We start from the raw sequence: 13432 nt of genomic DNA on the forward strand, positions 1-13432 counted from the left end.
AAGCTGTTAAGTCACATTGATGTGCTGCACAACAGAGGATCTGGTGAAAAAAGTGACAATAGTCTTAAAAAAAAAAAAAGAAAAGAAAAAGAAATTCCAGGATTTGAGTAAACAACAAAAAATGAATTTTAACTGAAGGAGAAGGAAATCAGAATAAGTTGAAATAAGCTCAGGCAAGGCAAGGGCAAGTTGTGTGTTAAAACAAATATTTTTGACATAAACAGGATAAATGAAAATTCAAGAATTCCAAGAAGTAGATTTCAGTATGTTTAAAAAAAAAATACTAAAAAAAAAAAAAATAGTGGGATGACTAAATAGATGTTTACTTGTACTTACCAAACTGCCCAGTGCAAATTCTAAACTGAAATAATACAGGCTATGTCCTCCAGGTTGAGACAGCAGTGATGTTATCACAGCGTAAGACATAGATGAAGAAGATAGCACTTCTAGTAAGATCTAAAATTTTGAACCTCTTTAGATATTCTTCTTTCTGTTATCCTTTCTTCATACTGAAAAGCTACCTGATGGTGAAATAACTACTTGAGCACTGCCAGGATGCTTTCTGCTGTGGGGTGAGCACACATCTGTAAATTAATGTATATTAGTTCCACATAAAATCCATGGATAACTTACAGATGTACTGGAAAAAAAAATGTAATGTATTCATGTAATCACTTTTTGGCACTATGTACATTTGTGGACAACTGTTTTCAAGGTTGAAGCACAGGAAAAATAAAATTTTATCAAAATTCTCTGACAAGCACTAAAAGTTGCAACCACTGCAACATGCAAGCTCTAGTTCACAGCTAGCAAAAAAAAGGAAAGCTAATAATGGTAACTTTATGAAAGTGTTTTGTAGCTGTGAATTTTCTCTACCAAGTAGTGTTAGTGTGCTATTTGTATCTGCTGTAGTTTCCATGGAAATACACAGGAGGTATTACTTTCAGAGCGATGTGCAGCCCAAGAAAACTCCTCTTCACTCAGTGTGGTGCGAGCATGACAAAAGGTTTGATGCTTATGGTTTAGAGCCACACTAGTGTTACTAATGGAGATGTGAGAGTACACAAGTCCATGTACATTCTATCCTTTTCCAAATCTCTCAGAAGTAGGAAAAGAAAGCTACGCTTAATTAGGTATTAGGCACTGCACACTTCCCATGCCCTGTTTTCAGTCCAGATAGGGTTAATAAGCCCACCAGTGTTTGGTTGATGCTGAGTCACAGTTGCACACCCAGGATGGGATGGGCACTCTGGCAGGGCATGTGGCCCAGCACAGCTCACAACCTGCCCTCTGCCCCATGCCATCATGGCAGCAGGCAGCATAGTGAGCTATGCCAGACTACATGTGTCCTGAGGATCACGGGTTGGACATGCCTGACTTTGATTATACAGTGTCATTGCTGTCTAAGTAGTCCTAAGGTTTATTTTCCTGTGATGCCATCACATCCCTTCATCCCTTTTTTTAAAATCTGTGTGCATATGTCCGAGAATGAAAAAGGTTAGGAACATTCCTCTTAGGGTGGTGCATGTGTTGTTATAGCCAAGATCGTTTAACTTAGTCTGCTCGCTTCCAGAGCATACCTGAAGAACTTAGTGTTATTATCGTTGATTTAACTCGCTGTGTAGCTACTCTGCTAAAATTAACATCTTAAGAATTAGAGGAAAAAATATCCTTTCTGCAATATCTTAGAAAGCAGATATAGTCAGTTTTCTTCTTTCTACTACCTCTCTTATACAAGAAGTTTTCCTCTCAGTTTTAAGCATGAAATCAAACTCACTAATGTTTTTATCTATCATCAACTTCTATAGAGCCATTTCAGTATAAGTATCCCATGCTACTATTCACATTTGTCATGATTAATTTGAGTTTATTGCCTTGAACCCATAGCTTGGGGAGGGTGCGGGGGAAAGGAAGTACTTATTTCTCATAAGTCAAAAGATTGTAGACAATATTGTTTGGGAGGATGCCGAGTCTTAAACCTTCAGCAAAGTTCATAAGAAACAGTGCTAAATTATGTTTTGCCTTTCTGTCAGTCATCACCATTCTCTACATTGATTCTCACAACTTAGAAATAGTAGTCTAGGTTCTCTGCTGATGAAAACACCCTTGCAGCCCAGAAAGCCAACTGTATACTGGGCTGAATCAAAAGATGCATGAGCAGCAGGTCAATGGAGGCGATCCTGCCCCTCTACTCTGTGCTGTTGAGAGCTCACCTAGAATACTGTGTTCAGACAGGGAGTCCTCAGTGCAGGAGAGGCACAGACCTGTTGGAGCACATCCAGAGAAGGGCCACAAAAACAATACATGGAATTGGAATGCCTCTATTACAAGCTGAGAGATCTGGGTGTCTGTTCAGCCTAGAGAAGAGAAAGTTGCAAGGTGACCTGATAGTGACCTTTCAGGTATCTAAAGGGGAGCTACAGGAAAGAAGAGACAGACTCATTAGCAGGTCCATGGTGATAGAACAAGGAAAGTGTTTTTAAGCTCAGGAAGGGCTGATTTAGGTTAAATATAAGGAAAAAAAAATTTAAATTGAGTGTGGCAAGGCACTGGAACAGGTTACTTAAGTGTTGGGGTTTATGTCCCATCCCTGGACACTTTCAAGGCAAAGCTAGATAAGGCCCTGGGTAACTTGATCTAGCTATGGTGTGGCTGTTCATTGCAGGGCATTCTGAAGTCCCTTCCAACTCTAATGGAGTTAATGCAGCACCACAAAGCCTATTCCTATCTTGTAACCTCAATCCTCAGTAAAGGACGTAGTGAAGCAGTGGCATCTTCTAAGACTTTTAGATGTTCTCCACAGAATGAACAAACACACAAATGGCTTGCAAATTTCTACAAGGGTACTCTCCTTCTGTACTACAGAACAACCAAAATTCTACCTCAAGGATGTGTTTTGCAGGGTCTGCAGCTGGTCTGCAGTCCTGGCACAGCAAAGTCAATGTCATGCTCTCATGAATCTAGCCCTGCCTGAGTGAGGTTATACTTGTGACAAGTGTGTGTGTGTGTGTGTGTGTGTGTGTGTGTATTATATATATATTTTATATATTCAGGAGGTTTTGTAGGTACAAGTTGGAAGTGCTAAGGGATTAGTACAGTGACAGCTGAAATTATACTGGAAATGCATAGGCTTGCACAGACTCTGTGTTATTCAACTGCAAATGCACTCCTATGGACAGTAGAAGGAGTCCCAGGCATTGTAATTAAGATAAGTTATAGACGTAGCTATATGAAGTTGTTAGTACAGGAGAACCCTAATGATAAGCCTTCTTTTTTTCTTTTTTCCTTCTGTTAGTTGTCCTCTAGTCCAGAACAACAAACATTCTGTACACGTGCATCTGATTGTTATGAATCAGAAGATAAAAGGCCAAGTCACTTTGGTATCTAGGAAAAGCCAGATTCTTTAAATATAATTCAGTTAGTGACTGTGAACGTTAGTGCACACGCCAACCTTTAGGCTTAGAGATACCAAGTTATTTGTTGTAATGCCATAATGTAATGGAAAGTACAGCAACAATAGTGGAGCAGCACAATCCTAGGCTTCAGCAAATAAGAACAACCCAAATGCAACTGCCATAGACACATGAAACAAAGGAAGAAAAACAGCTTACCTTTAGAAGACTTTTGGCACATACGGATTTCCAGCAAGATACCCTTGCTTCCACTGCCAACCCTTAAATGAGGTCTGGGAAGGGTGGATTATGGCCCTACCCCTTCTGGTCACTCAGGTTCATGCAGTGCACCTGAGCTCCCTTGGGTTAGCCCTGCCTTCCTACCAGGTGCTCAATTGCTATTCTTGTGCAGTACTTTAGAAGAAGCTTAATCTTAAGTTCTCATTGGGCATGTAGTCTATGGTTTATGGGATTTGATAGTGGATATTCCATATTATTCTCTAAGCCTTGAAGTCCCTGTGCCTTTTCTTCACACTGCCTCTGAACTTAAGGGGTGGAAATATCCATATTCTGCTTATTAATAGTTTAATAAATCATCCTTCCTTCTGATAAATTGTATTAATATTCTTTATATCAGCACAGAAGACAGAGGTTGGAGATCTGCTTGCTTGTAATTGAACATGGCAGGAGATGTGAAAAGATTCACACGCATGCTACTGGAATGCAACAGCAATGACAAGCTGTGTGGTAAGATTCACTTATTCCTTTAGGCAGTATTTTTCCACGTACTGAGCAGGAAGGCCAGCTTTGCTAAAAAGGAAGCAGAGTCTTTCCCCTTCTTCACCTACATCCGATGCCACAAAAGAGGATTTGAGAGCAGAAAGTCCTGCAAAGATCCCAGCCTTTATAGCCATCTTAGAGTATTTCTACTTTGAATTACACATAAAAATGAGGTTAAGACCTCGTAACATACTCAGTAAAGATTCTCTTCTGTTTTCCTAAGGACTAATTTTGTGAGATTTTGGTTCTGTCACTTTATGTTATCTTTGAAACTGAAATGGTGCCTTGTCCCATGCAAAAATATCACTACCTTCAAATTTGGGGACATAAAAGAGTCTGTTACCTGCAACTCCTTATTAATGGCAGTGTCTTTTGATCAAACTCCAAAGCAGGTGATCGTGCCCTGTTTTCTTTAAATTGCTCCCTATATTTTTAATTGAAAAGCTGAACCTGTGATTTCACTGTTGTGTAGATTTGTGATGGCACAGCAATGGCCAACTCTTCCCAAAGCCCTTCTATCCCTCTGCCAGGGCCAGCTACATTTCAGTGATGGGTGATACACTCATGACTAAAGTCCCTTGTCTCTATACTAAGGCACCTAAATAAGTGAATAAGGCATTTAAATAAGTACAGGGGTCCTAGTGCCTTTATGACATTTAAAATTTTCACTACCTTTATGAAGCACATTTGAGAAACAGGGTTGCAGCACTAGAAAGTGTTCACTTGCTATTCTAAGAAGCAGCAAGTGGACGGATACACGCACACAAACACACAGACAGAGTTGAAACAGTTGCACCTTAAACAGCTTATTACTGCTATGTTTTATAGAATTGGCGCACTCTAGGGAATGCTGCACACAGTCCTCAGAGCAGTGCTCCTTTAATTCCCATTTTCTTTATCTGCCTGTAGTTGTGCGTGAATATCAGACTGAAGTGATTGTTGTCCCAGCTCTCCTTGTGGGTTTTTTTGTCATTCTGCTAACTGTGATCCTTTGGCTGCATTGCCGAGGCTTGCGAACAAGAACAAAGCGGGAGGAATCATCATCATCTGGACAACAAGGTAAACATCACCATTTTCAAACTGAGGAAGGAGTATTGATTTCAGTGGCCCTAAGACAACAACTTGAGCTGTTAGGCAATAGGGTTTCTGAAAATCCATCCATCTAGAGAATGTAAGAAAACTGGAGAACCTCCATTTGTCTAACTTCTGTTAGCAATAGTAGAATCTATAGAGCTGAGAAAACTAGGAAAACCTAAACCAGCATACTGTGAAGGTGCACAAACAAGTGATAACATCACTTGAGAATTGCAAAGTATGTTTATGTGATAGCCTTCATGGATGCGCCTGCAAGCAACAGGGATAATTACAAATGAAAGTTTGTATATAATAATTTTGGATATATATCACACCTAGTTATCTCATTTATTTATTATCATTTATGAAATTTCATCTTAAGCTGGTGTGTCCTACTACCGATGTGGACAACAGAAAACAGAACAGGGAGTGGTAAGGAGGAGAAAGGGTTGCCATTACTGCAAGCACATGCTGCTATGTTGAAATGAAACTCTAGTTCTGAACTAATTTTCTTTCTAAATAGGAAAAAAATCTATGTTAAGGGAAGTAATTGAAAACCACGATAAGGCATAGATGAGAGCACCCTCTGTGTGTCTCTTTCATAACTGACACTATCAGAAATAGCATTGCCAGCAAGAGCAGAGAAGTGATTGTCCCTCTGTACTCAGCACTGGTGAGGCCACACCAAAGGACTGTGTTCAGTTTTGAGTGCCTCACTACAAGAAAGACACTGAGACCCTGCTGCATGTGCAGAGAAGGGCAACAAAGCTGGTGAGGGGTCTGGAGCACAAATCTTATGAGGAGCAACTGAGGAAACTGGGAACAGTCTGGAGAAGAGGAGGCTCAGGGGAGATATTATTGCTCTCTACAGCTACCTCAGAGGAGGTTTTGGTGAGGTGAGTTTCAGCCTCTTCTCCTATGAAACTAGATAGGACTAGAGGGACTGGTTTTAAGTTGTGCCAGAGGAGATTCAAGTTGGATGTTAGGAAAAACTCCAAATGAACGGTCAGGTGCTGAAATGGGCTGCCTAGAAAGGTGAGAGATTCACCAGCCCTGGAGGTGTTCAGGAAAGACTTAAATGTTGTACTGAGGGGCATGGTTTAGTGGGAAATGTTGGTGATAGGTGGACAGTTGGACTTGATGATCTTGGAGGTCTTTTCCAACCTTGATGATTCTATGATTCTAGCTGGTAATAAAAGAAAATGGCTGTAGCTTCAGCACAAGAATCAGTTACAGATTTGTCTTATCCAGAAAAAAAGTTTGCATAGTTAAATCTAGTAGAGATCTCCAAAGTCATTCCTCCGTTTTGTCAATTAGAGAGTGAGATAAAGTCCTTCACCTCTTCCAGGTCTGGGATCAGTAAGATGTAATAGCATTTCTTTCGTAAGTCCTGATTTCCAAAAACAGTATGGAGCAAAAATTAAAGAAAATAGAATAATTGGCATTGCCACCTACTACAAGGGTTCATGTTTGTTTTTGTGCTTCACATGTATTTGGTTTTGTCAGTGAACAACAAGAATCAGCAGGAATCCAGTTCACAAGAGAACCACTGTATACAGCTGAATGAGATCCTGCTGAGTTCTGCATCCTTGACTCTGAAAGAACTGCAGATACCACGAGAAAAACTCTCACTAGGCAGTCTGCAGATAGTAAAACATGGCCGCAATGGGAGCATCTACAGAGCAGAATTGGAAACTAGGAACTCGGGGAAGACTAAGAGTGTCATACTGAAAGCCTTACAAGGTAAAGCACATGGAGGAGAACCCAGTTTAGTACAGATCTGTATGTCAAAGACATGAAGTTGGGCAGAATTTTGTAATCATTGCTGGGCAAGATTGAGCTGTATTCAGTAACATACTAATATGTTAAACAGTCCACTGAAGTGGCATTGTAGTAGTATCAAAGAAGACTGTCATTTCAAGCTAATTGCCCTGTTCTTTGCTGCTTCTGTGTTGTGGTGGACTGGGGTTTCTTTGATTCTTTCAGACCTGGTTAGTCACCAGGAAGTAAAGGATTTCCTGGGAAGAATTAAATTCCATCAAAATCTTGGCTATCATGAGAACCTGGTTGAATTGTTTGGATGCTGTGTAGATCGATTCCCACTTTATATGGTAATGGAAGATGTATCTCTTGGTGACCTGCTAAAGTTTCTATGGACATGTCGTAAGGTGAGTCAAAAAAAGTGATGATAGCATATCTTCTTAAAATTGCTCATTTACATATCGGTGTGCAAGTCATAGAAGATTCTTTTCATCTCTACATGCATCCATCTGTATCAGTCTAAACCATTTCCATCCCCAAAGAAGTTCTATGAAGTTCTGAACTGGAATAGAACCAGTGCATTTCTGAATAGATGTGTTATAGTTTGGAGAAGCTGACATTTTGTAAGAAGTCTGACTTTGCAGTCCACTGGAATTCTTCGAAGGGTTAAGCAGGCATTGGGAGAAGTGATACACTGATGCATACTATTTTCTCAAAAGTTTTAAATGGAAGTTACTCCAAAAAGCTTTTAGAGCAGCGAGTAGTTATGAAGATGGGGAGAAAGTCTTTGAACGATAACTAAATGATTAAAAGACTACTAATGGAATACAGGTGAGAAAGGTCAGTACTTGCACTGGAGGGAGTAACCCATAAAGCTCTGCTGGGAAATACACTAGGACCTGGTGCTTTTCAACATGTTTTCAGTAGCCTAGCAAAAAAGTTGCAAGTGAGGTGATCATGATTGGTGGTGAGAATAGCAAGGGCTTGAGCATTTGCAGAAGAATCTTTCAAAATTGAGTAACTAATCAATAAAAAGAAAGATAAAATTCAGCATAGCTAAAAATAAAGTGATACACATGTACAAAAGCAACCTTCACTTAATGTACATAATGATGGCCTTGTATTAGCCTATCGCTGATGAGATGTGAAATCATGGGACACTATGTACACATATACTCTCGTGAAGAAGTTAACTAAAGAAAAAAATCCAGAAATATTTGAAATTAGCAAGAAAGGCATAGAAATGAAATACTGTTATGTCTGTGTATAAATCTGTCTTTCTTCCACATCTGAAATTCTAAATACAGAGAGATTGCTTTCTGTCTTGTTCAGCAGAAAGATGAGGTGGTAACAAATAAGGTTAGTAAATGCCATGGTCAAAGCAAACTAGTGGAGATAGTTCTTCAGAAAGTGGGGATTTGACTAATGGAATTCCTGTTCACTGAGTGCTATCGATACTGAAGCTTTTTACAGGTTCAAGACAAGACTGAATAAATTAATGGAAGATAACGAACTATGAAAGTCACTGAACATGTTGAGATCCTAACCATTTTGGGAAGTCCTTAGACTGAAAATAACTAGGGGCAGAAGACTATTTAGGATAAGCAACATATGCTTATTTTGTTTTTTCTCTCTTGCTTGGGTATCCAGCCAGGGTCACTGTTAGAGGCAAGAGAGTAAGAGATGGGTTGATAATCTCATCCCAGATATTCATTTGTGTGTTACAGATGTGCTTTTCTAATTTGTTACAGTTCTTTCACTCATGTATGAATTGTCATTTTCCACTGTCATTCTGCTCATTTTTGTCCAAGCTATTAAATTATTTTCCATTATTCAGTTTACCCACCAGTCTCAGCCGTCCTTATCTTACCCAACATATCATCTATCGTGAACATCACCCATTCTTGTGCTCTTACCTTTCAGTCAGTTTATGACTAATCTGTGAAATTAGCCAGGGAAGCATATCATTACATAATACTCATTTTATGAGATAGAAAGGAGACACATTCCCCAGCACCTTACATCTATCACTCAATGTCTACTCTTTTGTCTCCAGGATGTAATGACAATGGATGGTGTCCCCTACGACCTCACTGAAAGGCAAGTGTACGAAGTTGGACAACAAGTTGCAGCAGCTCTAGTAAGTCTGCTCAGATTTGCTCGCTTTTTTGCTTCTTGTTTGATTGTAACACAAGCCCACACTTACCATAGGCAGTGAGGATGCCATTTGTTAAAATTGAGCCAAATATATTTGTATTTATTTGGTGGGCCTATACCTCTGTTCTGCACTGTGGAGGATGGGTGCAAACACATTAAAAATTTCTGACAATTAGAATTACTTTTAAGATGATCATTGTCTCTTCCTTTTCCAACTTTTTAGGCTTACCTTGAACAGAAGAAGTTGTTCCATGGTTACATCGCTGCCAGGAATGTCCTACTCCAGCACAACTTCACTGCCAAGCTCTGTGGTTTTGGACTGGCCTATAAAGCTCATACATATGGTGCCAGCTCAGTCACAGAAATGGTGCCAGTAAAGTGGCAGGCACCAGAACGGCTTCTAAAGAACCCCCCTAGCATCAAGACAGACATGTATGATTTTATTTCTGAACTAGAATTTCACCTGTCTGTCAGACCTGTCTCTTTCACTTCTTTATGTATAATTATTTCATGTCCTGAAGTTCACAGGAAGACTTAACTGTTCTCACCACAGTGCTTAACTTTACATCTCATACCTTCTCATTTCTGCAGAACGCAACTAATCATTTGTGTGTGTTTAAGCTAGCTAGCTTGCTGAAACAGAAAATTAATATTGCTTTGTTTTCTTTTCTTACAGATGGTCTTTTGGAATTCTACTGTATGAAATGATTACATTAGGTAAGAAGATGTTGTTTAATCAATAGATATACAGATGGTATAGATATATATATCCAGGAGCTTGGCTAATAGAATTTATATTGGAGAAATAAGAGAAAATCACTCACCCTGTCCTGGGCTCACGAGATAAACTCCTGATGGAGCAGATCTCCAGAGAGAGATCCTTCCCCACTGGCAGTCGGCTCTTAAATGGGTCTAGGAGAGGTGGAGCCAGGCTCCACCCCTTCCTGCAGCACAGGTGAATTGCCTTCACCTGTGCTCCCATGGCTGACTCATTGCTCGCCTCAGGTGATCAATCAAAGGTTCAGGCCGTGATTCAGCAGCCCCATACAGATGTAATAAAAAAATAATTTAAAATGTAGAAGTTAGCAACAAATTAACAAGACCAAAAATCTGAAATTTAAGAATGCAAAATTGAGGCTAATTTAAATTAAAAAACCTGCTTTTTTTCTGACTTACAAACTCATGACATTTGTTTTTAGGTTTTCTGTCAGTGTGAACTGAAAGAACAAGAGAATAGATTTTTTTAGGCAGAGACGGCATTCTTATACTGAAGCTGCTGTCTGTGACCTTTACCTTATAGCTTTTCTGCTATTTTTCCTTTCACCTTCCAGGTGATCCACCATATCCTGAGGTACGACCTTCTGACATGTTGCCATACCTGCAGAGACGAAACATTATGAAACAGCCCTCAAGCTGCCACCCAGCCATGTAAGCCACTTGCTTTATGTACAGTTGAGATACTTGCAGAGATAAATGGAAATGTAGAATGCAAAACTGTATCCTAAAGAAGATTTCTAAGTCTAGAATGTACAAAACTGTATCTTTTTAGTTGAGAAAACTTGTTCTTATGCCTGCCACATCTTATTGGGTTCTCCTGTATGAAACCTTGACTGCCATTCTTACCTGCTTTGAAAATTGTTCTTGTTTCTGCTTTCTTTTCTGCCTTTAAATTTTGTTGCTCCTCTGCTTCTCTGCAAGGTATAGGACTATTCTAGAGTAATCATTCTCCTGTAAGTGCTGAATTATCTCTGAAATGAACAAAGCAACCACAGGGAAGATATGAGATGTGTTTCTTCTTGTGAAGACTTTTAATGTTATTATTTTTTTAATATTCAGAGGCTTTTTAATCGGTAGGATACCCAGTTGCTGTTTCAAAAGGAAATATCAAATGTAATCATTTCCCCTTTTCCCATACTCAAAGATGACATCCTGGCAAACAGCTAATGTCTGTCTTTTTCCCCACATAATTATTATGTAGTTACAGGTTTTGCTGAAAGAACCTTCTATGAAGCAGAAAAAGAGGAGTTCTCTAGATGTTTTACATATGAGATAAAATTTTTGTTGGTATTTTTCATTTCCAGCTCCTCTCTACTTCTTCATCTTACAGGTACAGCATCATGAAATCTTGTTGGCAGTGGAATGCAACTGACAGGCCTTCTCCATCAGACCTGATCCAGAGCCTACAAACAGCTATGAAGACGAGCAATGACCAGAGAGTTCTGCAGGTTCCTGAGCTAGTGGATCCTGAACTCTATGCTGATGTCACTGGTGTTGCAATGGACAGTCTAGTGAGTGACTATACTGTACTTTGAAGGACTCTTTCTCATATTAGTAAAAGAGAGGTCTCTGTATTTGCCTATTCAAGACACTTGGCAAACTCAGAATGAGATGTTTATGTATATACTTCAGATCTGTCCTCCACACTTGAAATAATGAACTGGTAGTAGCAGTACTTTTAAATCACCCTGATACCATTTTGATGGTGGTCATTTCAAAGCAAAATGGATTTAGGAAGCTATAGAAAATGTAACGAGAAATTTGAGTTTTAGGTTTTTTGAGATCTCTATCCAGTTTTCTTTCCCATGAAACTGCATCACTTGAGTATTCAGAAGAGGAGGTGTCCTGAGGAATATGCTCTTGGGCACAATCTTACTGGAAAAAGTGGATAGAATAGGTAACAGAAATTGATGGTTTCCTGTCCTGTCAACAGTTTACAGGCTGGTTCAGCCCCGTTCCGTGACTAGCGGGCTGAGGGTACCCACAGACCCATGTCCTGGGAAAGGGAAAATGGTAGGGAGATGGACCTAAAAACAAAACAGCGACAATGATCTGAGGAGAAACAAACTAATTTACTAAAAATGATATCAAAATGCAAGATAACACGATATAATACAATATAATACAGTATAATTGGAATTGAAGATAATAAATCAAATAAAATGAGAGAGTGTCCAAAAACTGAAGGCCTTATAAGCTAAGGCGATACAGCACCTGCAAGAGAGACAAGCCAGAAGATCAAAAAGGGAGGTCTTGTGATCTGCAAACAGTTTTTATTTTTCCCTCTGAGCAGAAAACAGTAATGGCACAGTGAAACAGTCCTTTGGGAGATGTAGTTCTTCTCTTCTGGGACAGGTACCCAGAACTGGAGCATTAACTCTTTAACTCCCAGTACAGTACATCATGTTATGATGTTATGATGTGGAATACTGATAACAAAAATCATAAAACCATGACACTGTCCATTATTTTCACATTCACTAAAGGCCTGTGTGATTAAGTTGCATTATTGCCCGTTAAGTTCTCAATAAATGTCTGGGATCTCTCCAGAGCTTTGCATGAAAGAATAGGCACTGTATATTTTAAACAAAATAAAATGCTTACATACCTGTGACTACAGAAATTTTTGAATTGATGCGTCTCCATATAGAGCGTGCCTTTTCTGTGGTAGTGATGAGATTGAGTGCATACTTGCTACAAATAGAAACTGCTTCGGTTGTAAGGGAGAAGCAACAGTATGTTTATTGAAATCATATAGTGATTTAGCAAAGCTTAATCATAAATGGGACAGTGACTTAGATGGCAGAGTACAGTGACAGACATGTCAAAGTACACTTAATTCTTTACTGCATAAAGGGTAGGGTTAAACACGCTCATCCAGAAGATCTTCCTGTTGAGTCACGAAGTTCAGAGTGCAGCCCTTTGCTTTCTTAACACCTTGAACAATGGAGGTAAAGAGCCTGGGTGCAGCTGCATCTATTGCTAGACCCAAACTTGGTCAAAGGTTTACGTCTAAGAGCTTATATGTGCACTATCAATCTAAGATATAATCTTAACAAAGCTAACGAAGCTTACAAAAACTATTAATCACTTACTGAGGTTCTGTATCAGCAAGGAGACACGTGGCATCGGGGTGTAAGGGATCTTTACAGCAGGTGTAAACTCAAGAGCTGTCTACTCAAAGGGAGTTCCTATCATGCAGCTAGCTGCCATGCAGGAGAGTTCAAAGATTGCTTGGTTGCTCGCTATTTGTTGTTGTGATGAAAACACAGCTGATGTCTAAAGGAAACAAGTCAACCAGCCTATTGAAAGAAGATGTCTATTGTGCTTGGCTTGGTATGAAGAAGAGTTGTGTGGAATATACTAGCTGCATTAATCACAGGAATTAGAAACTGAAAAATTAGAAAAAGTGGAGCTAACCATTCATGTAGATAAATGTCATTAGTATACTTAGAGATAAATAATTTTGCAGTTTTGGTCTATGAAAGAAA

The 13432-nt window shown here is 39.3% G+C and overlaps 1 protein-coding gene across 9 annotated transcripts in view; it reads left to right on the top strand.

The window, feature by feature from the left end:
* The window catches only part of STYK1 (serine/threonine/tyrosine kinase 1), a 25378-nt gene extending 12823 nt beyond the window's left edge, over positions 1–12555 (top strand). For 6 of the 9 annotated variants that reach the window (XM_010718556.3, XM_031555837.1, XM_010718565.3 and 3 more), the window contains 9 exons: positions 4030–4139; positions 5082–5231; positions 6753–6989; positions 7233–7414; positions 9064–9147; positions 9388–9596; positions 9841–9881; positions 10496–10592; positions 11272–12555. In XM_010718556.3, the coding sequence (XP_010716858.1) occupies positions 4073–4139; positions 5082–5231; positions 6753–6989; positions 7233–7414; positions 9064–9147; positions 9388–9596; positions 9841–9881; positions 10496–10592; positions 11272–11476 (1272 nt within the window). In that variant the 5' untranslated portion in view covers positions 4030–4072 and the 3' untranslated portion in view covers positions 11477–12555. The remainder of the gene's footprint in view (positions 1–4029; positions 4140–5081; positions 5232–6752; positions 6990–7232; positions 7415–9063; positions 9148–9387; positions 9597–9840; positions 9882–10495; positions 10593–11271) is intronic. The other 3 variants (XM_010718587.3, XM_003202666.4, XM_010718612.3) reach the window with 1 other exon arrangement.
* Positions 12556–13432: the final 877 nt, after the last annotated feature.

This window comes from Meleagris gallopavo, chromosome 1, assembly GCF_000146605.3.
Source record: "Meleagris gallopavo isolate NT-WF06-2002-E0010 breed Aviagen turkey brand Nicholas breeding stock chromosome 1, Turkey_5.1, whole genome shotgun sequence".
Classification (NCBI taxonomy): Eukaryota; Metazoa; Chordata; class Aves; order Galliformes; family Phasianidae; genus Meleagris; species Meleagris gallopavo.